The sequence below is a fragment of the Callorhinchus milii genome, unplaced genomic scaffold (assembly GCF_018977255.1).
Source record: "Callorhinchus milii isolate IMCB2004 unplaced genomic scaffold, IMCB_Cmil_1.0 Scaffold10, whole genome shotgun sequence".
NCBI lineage: Eukaryota > Metazoa > Chordata > Chondrichthyes > Chimaeriformes > Callorhinchidae > Callorhinchus > Callorhinchus milii.
Window position 1 is genome coordinate 12244527 of NW_024704751.1, and position 19643 is coordinate 12264169.

The 19643-nt window shown below is 42.8% G+C and overlaps 1 protein-coding gene across 3 annotated transcripts in view; it reads right to left on the reverse strand.

Moving 5' to 3' along the window:
* LOC103185623 (grainyhead-like protein 3 homolog) overlaps positions 1-17963 on the reverse strand; it is a 33365-nt gene extending 15402 nt beyond the window's left edge. Inside the window, exons 1-6 of one of the 3 annotated variants that reach the window (XM_042338870.1) lie at positions 17868-17963; positions 6017-6140; positions 5198-5268; positions 4122-4470; positions 2956-3017; positions 1564-1720 (exon numbers count right to left, since the gene is read on the reverse strand). In XM_042338870.1, the coding sequence (XP_042194804.1) occupies positions 1564-1720; positions 2956-3017; positions 4122-4470; positions 5198-5268; positions 6017-6140; positions 17868-17884 (780 nt within the window). In that variant the 5' untranslated portion in view covers positions 17885-17963. Of the gene's footprint in view, positions 1-1563; positions 1721-2955; positions 3018-4121; positions 4471-5197; positions 5269-6016; positions 6204-17867 lie in introns of all 3 variants that reach the window. The other 2 variants (XM_007904229.2, XM_007904228.2) reach the window with 2 other exon arrangements.
* Between the last annotated feature and the right edge of the window lie 1680 nt (positions 17964-19643).

Consider the following 19643-nt stretch of genomic DNA (forward strand, 5'->3'; position numbering starts at 1 on the left):
TCATTCTGGGCCCCTTAAGATGTCAGTTCAGCTCACAAGTACATACCTGCTACCTGTTGTTGAATAAATATTGGGCTGGGTGGAGTAGTTTAGAGAAAAGTTTAGCGAGAGAGAGTGAGTGAGTGAGAGAGAGAAAAAAATGAAGGTGTTCAAAGGCCAGCCAGTGCTTTATTTCGTTAAAAAAACACACAGGAATTCTCCCTAGAGCCTAACACTGTCTGTCCTGGCACTTTGGCTGAGATAGCGACTAACTGAGTATGTGAGAATGAGATGTGCATCTTCAATTCTTTATCTGAGATGGTGGGAACAGAATTTAGCAGGTAACACTGATCGAATTAGGATCCAAACCATAGCAAGCGGGGATCAAAACTGCCCTAAAGCAACTGGACCCCGTACAAAACGACTCAAGTTGCTGCTCAAATCCAAACGTTACCTCATCGCCCTCTAGACATTTTTGGTTTAAGACGAAAATATACATAGGAATTTAGGAATAGGAGGGCCAGTCAGTCAGCCCATTGAGACCTCACTCCCTGCAGTTACAGCAATGAAAGGATTGAGAGACTCAACCACATTTGTCACTTTTAATCAGATCAATGCCATCAATCTGCATATGGGTTAAAGCAATATAGCTTTGTCAGAAAGTATAATTAACTACTTATTCTGTGGTAAGACTTTGGAACAACCCAAGGCACTGTTTTCCATGCCAATTAATTCAATTAATTAAGCAGATTCTTAGATATTGGTAAGATTCCATAACCCTACTTCTAAAGACTGAGAGCTTTTGTGAAAATGTAAAGATAAATAAATAATCCTTGCATTCGATATAGCATATAGCATTTAATCCTTTTCGCATCAAAGCACCTCAAAGTGCTTCACAGGTTTTCTGTAAGGATAGTGACTGGGTGTTTTTATTTCTCTGGAGGATTGTTGGCCAGGACAATGAGAGAGAGAAACTCCTTTCTCTTTTTGAATAGGCAGACGGGACCTCGGGTTAATGTTTCATCCGAAGGACGGTACCTCTGACAATATAGTGCTCCTCCCAGCAAAACATTCATACACATTGAAAACTATTTGGGGGTTGAGACAATCTCTCCAAAAAAAAAAAAAATTTAAGGTTTTAAGGCTGAACTGAACAATGTCTCCCTTGATTCACAAAGCAAGTGAAAAACCCGGCTTGGAAATGCATGACGTTAACAAATCCTGGAAGATTTACAATATATGTTCCCATTTAACAATCGATGCAAATCGTTAAAGAAGTTAATAATTCTCGATTTGAACTCTGCCATTAAGTTACAGGAAAGAGAGCTGTCAGCGAGATGCCATTTGTGAGTGACACAATTATGGTATTGGGTGTGATTTTAAGCCAGCACATACTTGGAAGCGATTCAGAAAAGTTTTTACGTAGATTGGCAAAGAACTTTACCGCACGGAAACAAGCCATTCAGCCCAGCCAAACCCGCCCGGGAATTATACTCTACAAGAGCCTGCACCCCACCTAACCCTCATCTCCTGTAACCCCTCGATTCTCTTCATATCACTTTATCGTTAATAAAAGCCTCTTACTCGGACTTTGGATGAAGATTGTTGCAGGCATTTGCTGTTTTCCGTGGTCCGCAGTGTGATGGGGTAAAACTGCCCCTTGTTAAGGTAACCCATTGCTTCCTCTCCTGGTTTCTGGTTCACAGATTTGGGTGCCTCTAGCATACAGATAAAGTCAGTCCTTCAAAAGCAGAACAAACACAAACAATTAATGTTAATTACACAAGACACTGCGTAATCGTACTGCGTTAAACATAACCTTTCAGATTCAGCTTGGCATTTGCACTGTGATCGAGGAAACGCTATTCTGCAATTCAGAACAAAATCCTATTTAGACTGTTACCATTTTCAGGCTCAGAAACTCCTTGACTTAATCTTGAACTGAATTTGTTTCCATTCTTGTTATGAACTAGATTTAGCAGTCTCAATTATACCTAAAGGGGACACCCAGTGCTTCCCTCTGATTTTATGGTATTCCAAATACGAGACCAGTGAAATTTCTGTCATAAATTTGATTACAATTCACAGTATTTTAATCAGAACATCTTGAAAAGGCTAATGCTTCCTTCAGAGCAACAAACTCAGTGCCCAGTGCATATATATCATTCAGCTTAACCTGTGTGGAATTGTTCAATTCAAAAATATTCATACACATTAAAAACTAATTGATGCACTCCGTATAAATACAAGGAAGGCTTATTATTTTACAGATCCCATGATTGTTAGCGATATTATCCTAGAATCACGGAAACGTACAGCACAGAACGAGGCCACCATTCAGCCCATCGTGTCTTTGAAAGAGCAATCAGTTCAGTTCCATTTACGTGCCTTTTTCACAACCCGCTGCCAACGCTTGTGTTCCTTTAGTTATCTAAATAGATATTTACGATGATCTGCTACATCAGACGGTTTCTTTGAAAAGTTCCATTTTTTTATTGGCGATGACGAGCACTCGTTACTTAGAGTTTCCTGATCTACTCAGAATACTACTGGCATTCAATATTCATTTTAAAACATGTTCATTGACCCCCCTTCCCCCACTACGCCTCTAACAAAATGGGCTTCCACAAAAATGGAAAGTGAGAGAGAGAATCTGTCCTACAGCAAAGTGCACACAGTCTCAAGGTCTGTTACTCGCTCCCCATTCTTTTCGCTCGCTCATCGATGGTCAAACTTTTAACCACCGATCTCTGAAACTCTCTTTGTTTCTCTACCTCTGTCCCCCCTCCCCCCGCCTTCAAAATCCTCTTAGACAATATCTCATTGACCGAGAGAATAAGATCAACATTTTTAAAATCTCTTGTTTCCCTGTTCGAGGTTCGCCGCTACATGTAAAAATGCTTTCTAAGGTCTTTATTTGAAAGACGTTGGATAAATCAAGTTACATCATTTTGAAACGAGAAGAATCCACCCCACCTTGCTCCGCTTTGTGTATTCTCCTCCAGACTCGGTGCTCTGATCAAATCATCAAAAAAGCCCTATTTTTAAACAGAAAAATACAAGTAATTAAACTCATCGAACTTTTGTCATTCACTTTCTCCCCCTCCATCCCCCTCCCACCCTCCCGAAGCCTGAAATTCCTTCTAGTCTTAGCCTGAAACACCGTTTCGTCTTGGACTTCAAGATCACGCAGAATTGGGTGAAAATTCTTAAATTCAATTGTAGTTTTCGAAGCTGGCTTCCGCTAAAAATAAGCGAACTCCAAATTGAGTTTGAAGAATTGATCAAAATTCTGCGAGATCTTAAATTTCAAGACAAATTAGTCTAACACTGGGCTAAGACCATGTGGAATTTTGGACTTTATTCCCCATAGTAGCCTTACACACAAGGCTACTATGGAACAACACAACTGCTGATGATCTCATAGGTGATATCAATTTAATTCATTTAATTAATTCTTAATTAATCCATCAGCAGATACATTTAAACATCGAGAGAGGAGCCTCTTCCCCAAACAGATCCTCCCCCCACCTCCCCCACCACACCTCCCTGTCTACCGGCTAATGGATTACAGTGGAGGGAGTGGAGCTTGAAGAGAAATATTGCTTTTGTTTTATCCCACCTTTTTACTGCCCAGCAGCAGATTCTTATCAGGCCTTGCAAAGTATTCATGAGGGTTTCTTGTTAGACACAAGGTCTTGGGGAATAAAGACATGTTTTCTGTTATTCCAGGCGTCTGCCTTGCCTTGTGGCTGCTGAATATTTACTTCTATCCATGGACAAAGCGGAATGTATTTGTTTGGAATGAGACATGGTTAAGATAACGGGAACACTGTTACTGTCAGCCACTGGAAACTTCGCCCATCCCTGAATCTTGGCAGATTTCTCCCCCGCCCCCCCCCACCCATCCCTCCCATTACTTCCATTAATTGTGCGCAATTGGGCTGCAGCGTTTCACCCACAAAATATACAGTCAAATCGCTTTATAGTGTATCCTGTGAAGCGCTTTGAGACATCTCAAAGACACGATGAGGCACTGTATCAAATGCAAGGATTATTATTGTTATTATTATTATTACCTCAGAGCTTACTATTGCACTGTCAAGAGTTCTGAATATAGAGTCAATCTAAACCAAACTAACCTCGGTTGACGAGCCCTTGAAATTATCTCTGTAGCAGTTTTCTGGGGGCCACCTTTGTTGTGTCGGAGGCAGTAAGATATTATTGAGCGAATCGTTGAGACTGTGGTCGTGCAGGTCCATGGGAAGAGTGGTGTAGGTTCCCAACTGGGTGGGGGTCTTGGGCAAGTCTGGCAGCTCGGCGGCTTTGGGAACGGCAAAGAGAGAGTCCGAGGCACTGCGGAGGGGACCCCTCATTGGGTCAGGGTACTCCGCTGCCACGGTGAGATTCTCAGGAAAATATTTGAGACCTTGGATTGAATTATCCAGAGATGGAATATCGTCAAATTCGAATCCTGTTCCAGGGTTATTCCTATGGGGGAATGGAGTAATGGTGGGCGGGTGGGGGGGAGAGGCAAAGCATATCAGAAAATTGTAAATAAACAAGGACAAATCGGAATATTTCTAAAACTGAAATGTTCCCCCCTCTTAAGACGATGTTGCCATTGATGGTGTCAAATGGTCTTCATCTGCACCTTTTCTTGTGAATGTTCTGAATGTCATTGCCAGTTTCTTTCAATTGGGTCAGCGAGTGAGTGAGTGACATTTTGCACCAGCTGGGATCTCCTCAGAGATCTCCAGCCTCCTGCTTGTCCCTCGTGCCCTCCGTTCCACTTCTACCGTGCCTGCGATCACCTCCCCCCCCCACCCCCACGACACGGCGTGGTGCTCAGGCGCTCTCGGATGCTCCCCTGTTAGACAAATTGGTCTAACAGCCTAAGATAAGGTGAAACTTCAGACCTTATTCCCCATGCCATTCACACCTGTATTCACCCCACATTGCCAGTGCAACATGATTACCGACGGAAACGTCTGCATGTTTGGAGAATGGACAACCCTTGTGTATTGTTTCTCTTCACTGAAAATGAGAAAAATGTCCTGTTTTTGCAGATAAGACCCACTTCAGATGCAAGAACTATTTGCCCTCAGGAGAATGCACTGTGTGTTTCCCCATTCCTCCACACAGCATCCAATTATCAGAGAGAGAGAGAGCGAGAGAGAAAAATGTTGAGCCTTAGTGAATCGATCGCATCGCCTACCTTTTTACTGGGCTCAGTTCACATGGATAAGGTACTCTTCCAGGCAAAAGGATTCTTTCCTCCTTTGGGATCTTTAAAGGAAACAACATCCCATTGGAAAACGAAACATAAACTCCCACAGTTTCTACACCCCTAATTAGGAGGGGTTAAATCTCAATACAATGCGAGCTGGATGACTTGATGCTATCTGATATTGAAAAAAATGATAAGTCTATGTTTGTGTGAGTCCCTCATAGTTACAGGAATGATTCAGCATATTTCGAAGTCAAGCTAACTTGAAGCCCATCCCGTTGTTTACTGGAGATTCATTGAAACGTGAAGCTACTCAGTAAAACAGAGAAGGAGATCAACTGGGGGTCGATTTTGCAGGATTGCTCAAGATCCAAACCTCCGCAATGCTAACGTTTGGCAAAGCGTCCCCAGCTTTCTTACTAGGGCTCTCTCTTAAGGTGGAGTGATGCGTTCACACTTACTGAAAGGAGCCCCCAGTTCGATTTGGTATTTAATAAATATGTTACAAGTTCCCACAAAATTATCCTTGGTTCGAATGCTTCTTTTTACAGAGAGCGCTGATGAGAAAAACATGCACCTCAGGTAAGGATGATAATCCTTAACCTCATCAAACACGGTGTCAAAACGCTCACAGGAATTAGGAATTATTGTAAAGTGTAGTTTGTTTGTTTGTTTGTCCCATAAAATACACAGTCCATCCATTTACAATATATTCTGTGAAGCGCTTTGAGACGTCTCGACGACCTGATAAGCTGCTGTCAAAAGCCAGGATTATTATTATTATTATTATATTATGACGTAAAATACCTTGTAATAGTCGTAAAGAAAACTCAAAGCTGCTACACTCTCATCGTCACCATTGATGCTCATCATGGCTTTAGTTGCTGCAGTGAGTGGATTTTCCAGGTAGCTTTTCCAGGCCTCGTCCTCACTGCTGAGAGAGTGTAGATGGGTGTTAAGACCCTCATTGTGGAACAGCACCAGAGACCTCAAGCTGAAATAAATCAATGGGATAAAATGTTCAAAAAAAAGCAATTAAAAGCACTTACCAACACAAAATTACCTGTTCGTAAAGATATGAAGAAACCAATGATTTCGCCCACAAAATACACAGTCAATTCACTTTACGATATATTCTGTGAAGCGCTTTGAGATGCCTTGGAGATGTGATAAGGCGCTACATCAAATACGAGGATTATTATTATCTATGATTAACACCAACACAACGGGGCTTCTGAGAAGGAAGCCGGAGGACATACACTAAGTTGTTCCCTTGATGTGTTCCTGGTTTGAAACCCCAACAAGGCTTAACAAGGGTCTTTCTCACACAGGAAAGCGAGACAACAGTGAGCTGAACCGACATACCTTGCAATGGCCAGCCAAGAGTACACTGTAGGAAGATAGGAGTTTGGCCATTCAGCCCCTCGAGCCTATTCCGCCATTCTATTGGACCCTGACTGATCATGTACTGTACTTGGATTGTACGGTCCAGCTGGTGTAACATTGCATTTATAATAGTTGCTGAATCCGTCTGTGAGTTCAGGATCCAATGCATTCAAGCAACAACGTGTACTTAGATGGCCCATTTCGTTCAGGACAGAGTCCCAAAGTGTTTTCAAGACAACGTCTGGAGCCAGAGAGAGAGATCATCATTTCCACATCAACCATCAACCGTGCTAATTCCGCTCCGTGTGACTGTTTAGAAGGTCAGACTCAAGTAAGCTCCCGTCACATCGACTGCAGGTAAGTGCAACAAGAGCCATTCTCGAGGGAGCTCTCTGTTGTTTAAGATATTGAATTTGGCCCGAAATTCCATATCATAAAGATGACAACCCAGATTATGTTGAATTACAAGAGAGCAATGTTTCATTCCGACCAAAAAACTGGCGTTCTGTGTCAAATCGCTGCCCAAATCAATGTGTTTGTGTGTGTGTGTGTGTGTGAGGGAGGTGTGTTAAGGGAGATAGGGTTACATTTCTAACTTTTCCATTTTTATTACAAGGTAAAACATTTTATACTGTCGAAAGAAAATCCTAGCGAGTACACTTCTATCAGTTTGCTTTGCATCCGTCACATTTTTGTGGTTGCGCATAAAAACTATCAGGTGGGGAAATCAGTTTTAATCTTCTATATTGCACAACAAGTCTCTGAATGCGGATCTGGGGGATTCAATTGGATAAGAATAACAATGATCTTTGCATTTGATACAGCGCCTTATCGCGTCTTCGAGAATAGACCGTAAAGTGAATTGACTGGAGATTTTGTGGGTGAAACGCAGCAGCTAATTGTGCACAGCAGCGTCCCCACAAACAGTCGTGGATTGAGAGATTTTTATTGTTTTTTTTTCTTGAGGGATTATTATTAGGCGTGTGGAGTAAGGAAACTTGCCCAAGGTTTCGCCCTGACCTGCCGGGAATCGAACCCAGGTCTCTCGCTTGCGAGGCGAGTGCTCTAACGACTGAGCTACAGGACTCCACAGTATGAGGGGTCCTGTTTCTCCCCTATATGGGGGAAGGAAATGGAATAATCTAAAGAGGCTCTCTCCACGTTTAAAAGTAAATTGCTGTAAGCAACAGTAATTAAAAGTAAATTAAATGCCCCCCTGGAGCGCATTAATTGCCTTTTAATTACTGTTCCCCATGAGTGCAGAACCCCAGCAACCCAAATGTGTTTGTTTTAATCAGTTCTTGCTACAGTGACATGAGGAGGTTTTCCACACGCACCCTAGAGTAAAGTACAGCGACAAGGATAACCCACTGTGTTAGAAAGACGTGCTTACGAGGAACAAATAGATAAACCAGGATTTCTTAAGTCCTTGAAACGAGATGTCCAGGACAAGACTTCTCAAAGGGAGAGAGGATAATAAATAGATTTGAGAATGTTTTGTTGGGGATGTGGGTGAGGGAGGGGGAGAAGAATGTTTCATCGTGGCGATAAAGCTAATCGTGAAGCTTACAGAAAAGTGATTGAAAAGGGACAGATTCTGGAGCTGGTGTGATTGGCAATGAATAGAGCATCAAATACACAGTCACTACACTTTGCAGTATGTTCTGTGAAGCACTTTGAGACGTCTAGAAGATGTGATAAGGCGCTATATCAAACGAAAGGATTATTATTATTATACAACTGCACTGGATGTTGGCTCAGAGGCTAACCTTCTGTGCCAAGAAGGAAGTCATGAACAACAGGCTTTGGCAGTCTTTAGATGGTCAGAGAGAGATCGAAAATGAACGGAAGGCTCAGGACTTGCAAGAACAAGTGTCAGGAGATGGAAGAAAAAAAGAGAGAGGAACAGCGTAACGCAGAGCGTTAAACGTAAGCACTCGTCCAAAAGAAACTCATTCCAACCCGTCAGATTGGGCTGTTTTAAGCAGTTCTTGCCCGAATCGTGCCGGCGCAAAATTATCATTAATGTGCCCCGTTTCACCCATGTTTGTCCCGCTCACTGAGTTTTTTTTAAAACTGTGACCCGATCACCAAACACCGTCACATACCGCTTGTGCCATTTTATTTCCGTGCGCCCTTTCATTCAGTATCTTCAACGTTTTGTTTTGCCTACACTTCCGTTAGCAATCTGGCCCAACAGTCCCATACCGTCAGAATATGTTATCTGCTGCACTTTGATCTTTCAAGTAAGATGGCAGAATTTGTTTGTATCTCGTCCACAGTTAACACAGTGCATTCCTCTGAAAGGTGCTGCCTTCAGTCGCACTAACTATTAATTAACTGGAAGGTAAGGATCTCCTTTTTGTTGTGGGGGGGGGGGGTGGCGGCGTGGGGGGGGAGTTAAAAGTCAACCAAGTATATAACCTTCAAGTGTGCAGCTAGTCTTCCATCATTGGGGTTGCACTCTCCCCAGGCATTCACTGATGTGACGAGGATGTTCTAACTTGTTTACATAACGACACACGGTGATGCTGTCAGGATTTATTATCAGGAAGGGATTGAGTTTCTACCGTGTATATTTGGGCCAATCTATCAATTGCACCATTGTCCAAACATATATATTCTATTACTGTCCTGCGCTTGAAGTTGAAATCTAAACGCCAGGGTTGCTAACCCAGCCTGAAGAGCGGTATATAAATAAAGACAAGTAGTAGTAGTTGTCATTGTTGAATGAGTTCAGTCTTCACCCTGACCGCGACAAGTAATTGTTTAGCTGTGTTATAACGATAAATAATCCTCTGTAATCTTCCCCCGTATGAACAATATATGCGGTGAGTTGTATTTCGCTGCAACTCCTGAAGATGCAACCACAGAGAACGAGGAGTCCAATTCAGTGCATTTTAATGATCTCTATTTATCTGCCTTTCAAATCCATGAAGAAAACAATTGAGAAATCCAAATGGCTTGAGAGAATGTGGTTTCACGTGGATCACCGGAGAGAGAGAGTTCTATAGAGAAATACCCATTGCTTCCTTGAGTCTTATCTTTTCAGAATACTCATACAATCGACACCCCCCTTACAACAACAACAACTTACATTTGTACAGCGCCTTTCACGCCGGGAGGATGTCCCAAGCATCAAACAGTTTTTGAAGTCAAACCCCACTCATTACTATTACTCCCCGGGAAAACATGACTTCAATCCCGACTGTTTGTGGGACATTGCTGTACGCGATTGGCTGCCACGTTCCGCCCACAAAATACAGTCAATTCACTTTACAGTATATTCCGTGAAGCGCTTTGAGACGTCTCGAAGACGTGATAAGGGGCTGTATCAAATGTCAGGATCATTATTATATTATTATGCATATTTCCTGAAATGTTTTCTAAACACACCCTTGAGAGGCATGTTGTGATATTTAACAAGTGATTAAATTCATGAGTGATCATTTGCTTAGTGACGTCTAAAAGCCTGAAGTAGACGTACTTAAATTAACTAAGCAGTGAAAACACAAACAGTCTCCCAGGGCCCCAATCAGCGAGTTAACCCCAGATTTTAGACTTTCTACATTCTTGTTGTTTTTGTTCATGGAACAGCTGGAGGGCCTTTCCGGTAAACTTATGTCAGAAATATTCACATCTGAAACAATCAAACCGCTTTTTGAATCTATCATTAACATTTTTCCTTAAAATAAACAAGGATGTGGATGTACAATGGACTTTCGTGCAGATTTCAGTGCTCGAAAGGTTAAATGCGCATTGTCACAAACTGAACACAACAGCTTCCCATAATGATACATCATCAGAGAGAGGTGTGGGTGAGGCGGTTGGGTGGGAAAATGGAGAGAGATCACTTGAAACATCTAAAGTGAAAGTCAAAAGAAAAGTTTAAACACACAGACCAATCAAGCGAACATTCATTAAAATTACAGAGAGCAAAATATGTGATGATTATCACAGCACATAAAGCATCCACACACACACACACTTCCTTCGCAACACTCAAATGTTGGGATATACCCTCAGATTTATTGTCCAATTTCGGTTCTCTTCCCGTACTCTCAAAGCTCTGGGAATGATGCAATGGGTGACACCTCAGGTGCGATTTCGTCCTCATTTCTTTCAACACACGGCATAACTATTGGGAATGGTTCATTTTCCAGATATGGCTTCAATGAAGAGACCAATTTACTGTTCCATTTATTTGATCTCAATAATAATAATCCTTGCATTTGATAGGACGCCTTTCACTTCAGGAGGACGTCACAAAGAGTTTCAATAAAGGACTGTAAAGTGCAGTGACTGTGTATTGTGGTATAAAACACAGATGTCACAGATGGCCCAACAGAGAGGCATTTGGTCCCGTTGTTGGCCAAACATCTCTTGTTTAACATTCATGTGCTGAAGTGTGAACCCCAACTCGTGATTCAGTCCCTCTACAGAACTAACCAAACAGCAGTCAACATTGCAGTGGAAACCTTCCAAGCACCAATAAGATAGTCCAACTGGACCCCTGGAGCAGCAGAACAGTCTCGTCTGCGTATAAACCCCTCGAAAGGGGTACACTGGCCCCTTTAACAGTTCCGCAAGACACTTTGGCAGCCAGGGATTGGGACCCTCCCATAGAAACCCAGCTCTCAGTTTTTTTTTATTTCCAATGAAGCGTTACGATTGCCCAATTAGCTCCGAAACCATTGCATCATTTCTTTCACGAGTAGAAAGGGATTCGCAGGGGGAAGGGAAAGAAAGGCAGAGTCACTGCACGAAGACTTGAGTCACAGACGAAACCTGACAAATTTGAACATGTTGGCGCAGTGGGCGGTTCGAAACTACTGTATCGCTCAAATCCATGAGCTGAATGAAGTAGGTGACTTGCTGCAGGATTGGGGGGAGCCTGCTGAGCAGTTCAGAAATGTTTCATATCTCTCTGCAGAACAAGTTCTTGTAAGTGACAGAAAAATGCAAAAATTAACATTTTGCTGCCCCCTAAAATATTTGCCCAATAGAAATGCATCTGAGTGAACATTGAGCGCATTGTAGGGCCTGCATGTTGGATGCCTCGTCACTATCGGAGTTTCAGCCTTAAAAATGGTTCAGTGATACTTTTTTTCAGACACGTTAACATTTCAATGAATATTAAAGCAAACGTTATTGAGGTGATTTCACTGTGGTTCGGGTTTGTAGAGGGGAAGCCTTTCCCTGCCCACACAAGTGGTTAAATGACAAATTTCCTTAACCCCACTCATTTGTGTAAAGGAAATCCCATAGAGATGCATACAATGCATAACAGCATTCGGAACAAGCTTCTGGTGTCTCACTGATGGGGGGGGGGATCCATTATAATGATGGCTGCTGACATAATGCAAAATCTTATTTCTATGCAATAATTTTGAACCCCTGATTAGGCCTGATAACAATAGTATGCTGGGCTCTGGGCTTCGCTTAACTGCTATTCGTTCATCTGGTAATAATAATGATAGTAATAATAATAATAATCCTTGCATTTGATATAGCGCCTAGTTGAGACGTCTCAAGTGAATTGACTGTATATTGCGTGGGCAAAATGCATTCCTGTGATATTCGGGACCCTATTATTACACATCTCTTTGTCCTGAGCTTTTGCACATACCTTGTGTTGTGCTAGGACCTGGGGCTGGGAATCTCCATGGGATTTTCTCCTCTGTCCGTGGTGAACGGTGGTGCTCAGACTCCCAGGTCTAACAGCTCTGAGCTTGGCTTCCCAACCTGCCTCCAGTGTGTGCTGCAGCAGAACACTAACATCGTCGAGAAATTACTTGACCACATTTACAGCCGCTGTTTGCCCCAACTTGACAGGCTGATGTGGAAGTTTTTTTTTCTCTCTCTCTGCCTAGTAACTGCGGTCAGTTTGGACCTTGGTGAATGTGTTTGGCTTGGCTCAGTGGGTGTTACCAGACCCCCACAGGTATATCAGATTCCCCAGGTTTGTTTTAGGATCTTCCAAAATAACCACCCCCCCAAAGTCTGGAAGAAGCAATGTAATATGACTCTACTGCCTCTACACACCATCACATTAACAAGGAAACAGGAATGTTTTCCTGCAAAGACCCAGCACAGCCCCTCACAGTGCAGTATCCAGACAACAATACCGTAAAATGGCATTACAGGTGCTCCCGGTCGGTTAGAAAGTTTATTACAGCGGATAGATTGTGACGGCTGTATTCCGACCTCAGCAATCTCGAGCTTTAATTATTGGTTTGAACATTCCCCTCCTCTCTCATGTCCCATCTCATTTCCCGGCTTAGCCTCATGGCAACACAAGTCAGCAGTAAACACACAGCTAGCTTCATGTCTGTTACTGTCCTTGTAATATTCAGCTCACTTAACGTGCGATGCTTTGTGAAGGGGCTTTCCTCCCCACCCTTTTCCCACCCAGCACCCCCCGCACACACACACAGCAGTTAAAATCTCCATTAAAGCTTCAGCGAGAGCATACCGATTCGCTAGGTTAAAGAAAAAAATCAGAGAGATGCGCTATGCCATTTCATCTTAATGAACTTTTCACTCTCCTAACACCCACTCGGAGACAAGGAAGAAAATTGCAGGATCAAAAAATGCACCTGGGGGCAAATGCGTTTTCTGCTGTCGAAACCACAGGCTGACAGCAGCTATTTAAGTTTGTTTTAAAATCAAATGTGGGGCTGGGTCTGTCAGCGTGACAAGTTATCTGTGATCACACCAGCTTACAGCATCACAATAGAAACTAAAGAAAACCAAAAGTTTCATTGACAATGAAAAGTCTTTCCTAACCTTCTCTCCTCAACCCCTGCAATCAATTGAAGAACATTACAACACTTGGGGGAAGCTATTCGCACAGAGCTGAGGCCTCTGGGATGCTAACCCACATTATATAAGGCCAAAATATAAATGCAAGTTGTTGTCGCTATTGTTGCCATCGTTTCTGGAGCTTAGAAACCAAGCCAAAGGTTTAAAATTCTCCAGACTTTCAACACTGTCCGTGTGTTAACGCTTTCCTTGCATTGAAGGTCAATATGTAGAACAACAAACAACAACAACTTGCATATATATAGAACCCTTCACGCGGGATAGTGTCCTGAAGAGCTTGCCAGTGGTGGAGTCTGACAAACAAACAGCAAATGACATTTACACGGTGCCTTTCACGTCGGGAGGACATCCCAAGGTGCTGGACAGTCAGGGAATTGGACCCGAGCTGGGGATTGGGATCAGGAGGGTGGAGGTAGGAGGATGACTGAAGGCGCAGTCGAAGAGGAGATTCATGAGACGGGCCTTGAAGAAGGCAAAGAGGGAGCGAGGCGAAGGGACTGTGGGATGAAGTTTCAGGGGGCCAGAGAGGCTGAAGGCCTGGCCAATGGGATGTCTCAAAGACGTAATAAGGCGCTATATCAAATGCAAATATTATTATTATTATATTCAAGCACCTTCTTGTCATTCAATCAGTCCCATTCTGAGGGTTAAAGCACATAGACTGCAATTCAAAGGGCACATCCAACAGATTGAGTTAAATAGCCAAAAGCCTTAAACAGCAACGAGGTGAAAGGGATGGAAGGTTTGGAGGAGGGGGGGATTTGGGAGGGGGTCCAAAGTGGAATCTAGGCATTTCTACACTTTAGAATTTGATAGATACTTCAGACTTCATTTCTGCACGGACCCTTTAAGGCTACAGGACTGTACCAGGAAATAGTGCCCACCCAGTCCACACGTTATTGCTGAAGTCACCCGTAACACCTAACTCAAGACCTTTAGTAACCGTTTGCGAAACTCCACCTGAATAACAGTCATCATTTTTTTGCGTCATAATTCATCATAATATTGCCACATTTTTTGACTCCTCGTTCCTGCTGTCTGACATAGAATTAAATAGATTTACCCAGAAATCTGTGACAGCAAAACAATTCATACTCCACATTGGCCTACCCCCTCCCAAATCCCCCCTCCCCCAAAACTTCTATTCCTTTCTCCCTCGTGTGTCCAGCCTCTTAATACCATTCTCATTCTGAGCTGTTCCTGTTAGCAATAACTCAGGAATTCTTTCCCCCTGGAAAGCGAATTATCAGTATATTTTGTGGGTGAAAGTGAATAACAACATGAAAACTGTTACAGAAACTCCAACAGTTTAGAGCAGTGTTGGGGACCAGACTACTCGTGGTTTAACTGCACTTTCTGAGGTTGATGTGTTGTGACCTATCATTAAATCAATGGAGATGTATTGCAAGCTTTAATGTGTGCATTTGGAATGAGACAAGTAAATGGATGGGACATAGGAACAGGAGTGGACCATTCAGCCCCTTGAGCCCGTTCCGCCGTTCTATTAGATTGTGGCTGATCTGTACCTCAACTCCAAATACCCGCCTTTGCCCCATATCGCGTGACAAAGAGCCAATGTATGAGCGACAGTCCCAAAAGGCTGAGTGCTGTTCAAACATTCGCCAGCTGCCAAATCAAACACTTAGAAACACACAGTCACCTTCCAACAACAAGCAAGATGAGGGGGATATGGAGAGAGAGAGAGGGAGAGAGAGAGAGGGGGAGAGTGGGAGAGAGAGAGTGGGATGAATTAAAAAAGGTGGGGGCAAATTGGAAAAACAGGATGGATTGAATGGCCTCCATCTAATGCAGAGGGTTTTATTTACACAGCGCGCAGTTCTGCCAAACCCAACCACATGTAATGCTTCCCTAAACCCCTGGTGATGTTTCACTGTGTGTTTTTACACAGGTCACCACAAAGTTTTCTTTCATAACCAAGCAACGGGCAAAATAAAAAATAAAATCATCGACGTTCCTCAAATTGGGTAATTCCTGCACCTAAAACACCACCACTCCCCCTGAGAAAACACAGCACAAAGTTCCATGTACACAAGCGTCCTTTCAAGTCAGGAGGACGTCCCCAAAAAACTAACTGAAACCAAAGGGAAAGGCAACGAATCAAACACTGTATGTTCCTGTGAAGCGCTTTGAGACGTCTCAACAACATGATAATGAGCTACTTCAAATGCAAGGATTATAATTTATTATTACTATTCTTCTCCTCAGTTTCAATCAGGTGTCTGAAGGGTTGTGATTCTGATCCAGAAATTGCGCACTATGTCAATGATTATTTTTTTTGCTCTCTGTTGCTCTGTTGCTCAGTTATGTTGGAAAAATGTAAAATAATATTAATAATAATAATAAAAATTATTATGTAAAAATACACAGAGAAAACATTGTACAGTTTAAAAATAAAGCTTTGTGTTTTGTAGTATTAATAATTCTTATATTAAAGAATGATGCAATACAGTACTTTATCACATCATTGAGATGCGGAATCACAGAGCCTGACAGCACGGAAGGAGGCCATTCAGCCCATTGTGCCTGTGCCGACTCTATGAAAGAGCTCCCAACAAGTCTCACTCCCCCACTCTCACCCTATATCCCTGCAAGTTTTTTTCCTTTTCAAACACATGTATAATTCCCTGTAGAAAAGCTACTATCCAATCTACTTCCGTGTCTCAAAGCACTTCACGGAATTTAATGTAAAGTGTATTTGCGGGTGAAACCGGCAGCCAAAATCGCGCGCGGCAACATCCCATACATGGCCAAGAAGTGAGTGACCATTTTGATTCGGGGGGGGGGGGGGGGGGGTGTTGGCCAGAAATTCCCCCTCTCTGTGAATCCTGTGAATGAAGGGGACAGGGAGCTGACAATCTTCTGGGGACAAGCAAAACAAAGCACGATCCTCCTTATCACGGTGCCGCTCTCGGTGGGGGTAAAGAGTTCCGCGGGGTTTGGAGTGCGCTGTGGAATGAACCTGTCAGATAGGACACTGCGTTTCTGCTATCAGATTGTAAAACTGAGAATAATTCACACCTACTTCAGCAATCATGGGAATCAGCACAAAACTTCACTAAATGATTGAAACTCAGATTAGAGGAGGCAGAGGGTTATTATCAGTAGTCTTTCACTGGCTGATCTAACTGACAGCAGAGAATAAGATGCACCTGACTCTGAGGTTGATAAACTTGGCGATTCCCTGCATACGCTTAATTTCCGGTGAATTTCTAACTGCGAAATAACATATTCCGAACCTGTGCATTCCATGTTTTTTTTAAAAAAAGGATCTTATCCATCCCAAAGGCGCAATAAAAAATTGGCACCAAGGAAGTATCACAGCCTGACTCAGTTGGTAGCACTCTTGCCTCTGAGTCAGTAGGTTATGGAGACCCTCAGCGTATTGGTTAGAGCACTTGCCTCGCAAGCGAGAGGATCCGGGTTCGATTCCCGGCCTGGGCGAAACATTTTCCCCACGCCTCTGTTTACCTCACATTAAGTAGGAATCTGGTTATTAGTCGATTGGCGGATCACTTTTCCGGGGGTAATAATGCCTTCAAAAAAAATTGTAAATAATAATAAGTTGGTCACTCAATCCACGACTGTTTGTGGGACACTCCTGTGTGCAATTCGCTGCCACATTTCACCCGCAAAATACAGTCAATTCACTTTAGTTTATTAGGTGAAGCGCTTTGAGACGTCTCAATGATGCGATAAGACGCTATAAATGCAAGAATTATTGTTATTATTATTATTTTGGGTTTTTAAAGTCTCGGCTGATGCTCCAATGCAACATGTTGCATTGTTGGAGATGCTGGTCTTCAAGTGAGACTTTAAACTGAAAAGAGAAGGGAATTTCTCCCGGGGTCCTGGCTAACAATCCCCCAGGTCAAGTTGTTCATTCACTTCATGGTTGTTTGTGCAACATAGCTGCGCACAAATTAGCTGGGGGGGGGCACTCAACGACAAACACACAGTCACTGCGCATTGCAGTAAAGTCTCAGTGAAGCACTTTGAGACGTAACGATGTCAACGATAATGAAACATCAAAAGTAAGGGTTAGCGTTAGTATTATCACAAACATAGAACTAAACCGTTATTGAGACAATGGTGACAGGAGGTTTTGACATTGTCATGTGGCTGAATTAAAGTTGACAGCGTAGAGGTAGGTACCTTAAGGCGGGAAGCTCGGATGTTACACAGTGAGGCAGTGCTGGAAGTCTTAGCTCCTCGTGAAATGAGCAAAAACACACAAACAACCACACTGAAACCTGGCCAACTGACATGCATTCTATTCTTCCAAACAGTAAACACAGCAGAGAGGCAAACAGGGTTAGTAAAACACTGGCCCCGTCTCACATTACTCCCCCCCATTCACAACGCAACACAACGGGAAACCTGAAATTAAAAAAAAATAATAGAACCACACACTGAGATTTGCACTTACTCAAGTTCCTTCGACATTGTCTCTCGCTTCACAGGAACCGTCCCAAATGGAGGTTTTTTTTAATGACAGCTGTTCCTACTCTCTTTCTCTCTCTCTCTCTCTTTCTCTCAGGTCAGTAAAATCCAGGTGTTTTTTTTTCTGTGATATTTCTGAGTTAAAAGCAGTCGGCAGTCAGTGATGGATCCCTATTTATTTCCCTTCAGGTTGTGTGGAGGAATTTTGCTGACAGGTAGATTCCCCTGCCCTGTTTCTGATTGGCCGGCTCACACACAGGTACGCCTGCAGGTGAGTCAGACAGGTGTACAATAACAGGTGTAAAAGTTAACCTCTTCACTGCTGGAATCTTGTGACACGTGCTCTGTGTGCTTGTGCAGCACGTGTAGTCTATAGCACCAAAGTAATCCTGCGAGTCCTCAGTTTAGATTACAAACGATAGCTTCGAGAGCTAACTTGGGATATTAAGAGTCCACTTAACGTTGGGAGGGGTGTGGACACACAGTATTTGGGTTCATGAAAGCTCTCTACATAGCCTCTTCCATTCCAGTTCACCCTCTGCATTTTCTTTTAAGCTTCCTTATAAGAATCAGTCAGACTTAAAAGCTAGAGAGAAACTATAAGAAAGGCATGAGTTAAAGAGACAAAAAAGAGTCTGTAAATAATGAGGGTCAGGAAAGGATTTGCGATTAGTCAATCTTGGATGTGTGATGGACAACACTTAGGATAAAATAAGTAATAATAATCTTTGTATTTGACAGAGCAACTTTCACATCGGGAGAACATCTCAAAGCGTTTTCACTAGTCAGCGAGTCAATGACTAGAGGGCATCAATTTAAGATAATTAACAAGGAAGCAAAAGGGGAGATAAAGGGGAGATTAGGAATGTTTTATTTACAATAAGTAGTAATTTACAGGAGCATGGGGGAAAAATCGCAGGAAAATGGGACTGAAAGGATTTCTCTCTCGAGGAGCCAGCACAGAGACAATGGGACAAATGTTTTTCTTCTGTCCTGTAAATTCTCTGGTTCTTACAACTTAGACCCCACGTCTCCTGAATGTTTTTCCATCTCCATGAAAGATAAGAACAAGGAACAAATAGTCCTGTAGCTTAGTGGTTAGAGCACTTGCCTCGCAAGCGAGAGGACCGAGGTTCAATTCCTGGGCAGGGAGAAATGTTAGGCACGTTTCCTTACTCCACACACACTCCTGTCTATCTAGTAGTAAATAGGAACCCGGTTGTTAGTCGATTAGCAGATTGCTTTTCTGGGGGTAGTAATCCCTTCAAAAATGAAACGATAATAATAATTTGGTTACTCAATCCACGACTGTTTGTGGGACTGTGTGCAATTGGCTGCCGTGTTTCGCCCACAAAATACACAATCAAAAACAAAAGGCAAAATCCTGCAGTTGCTGGAAATCTGAAATAAAAACAGGAAGAAAATACAATAAAAAATAAAATACACAGTCACTCCACTTTACAGTGCATTCTGTGAAGCGCTTTGACACGTCTCGAAGACGTGGTAAGGTGCTTTATCAAATGCAAGAATTATTATCAGTAGCAGTAGTTTTATTATTGTTATCAAATGGCTTGTGAAATTACTCAGATGTGTGGGTGGCACAGGAGTGGTGTTGGTGTAATAATGAACTGTGCTACTCAGTGACCCATTTCTTCCTTGCTGAGCTTCTGAGTAAAACTGACTTCCTGATGGAAGCAAACAGATGTTACCCCACAGGCAAGGAGGAGATATCACATGGAGTGACTGCAGAAACTATCTGTGG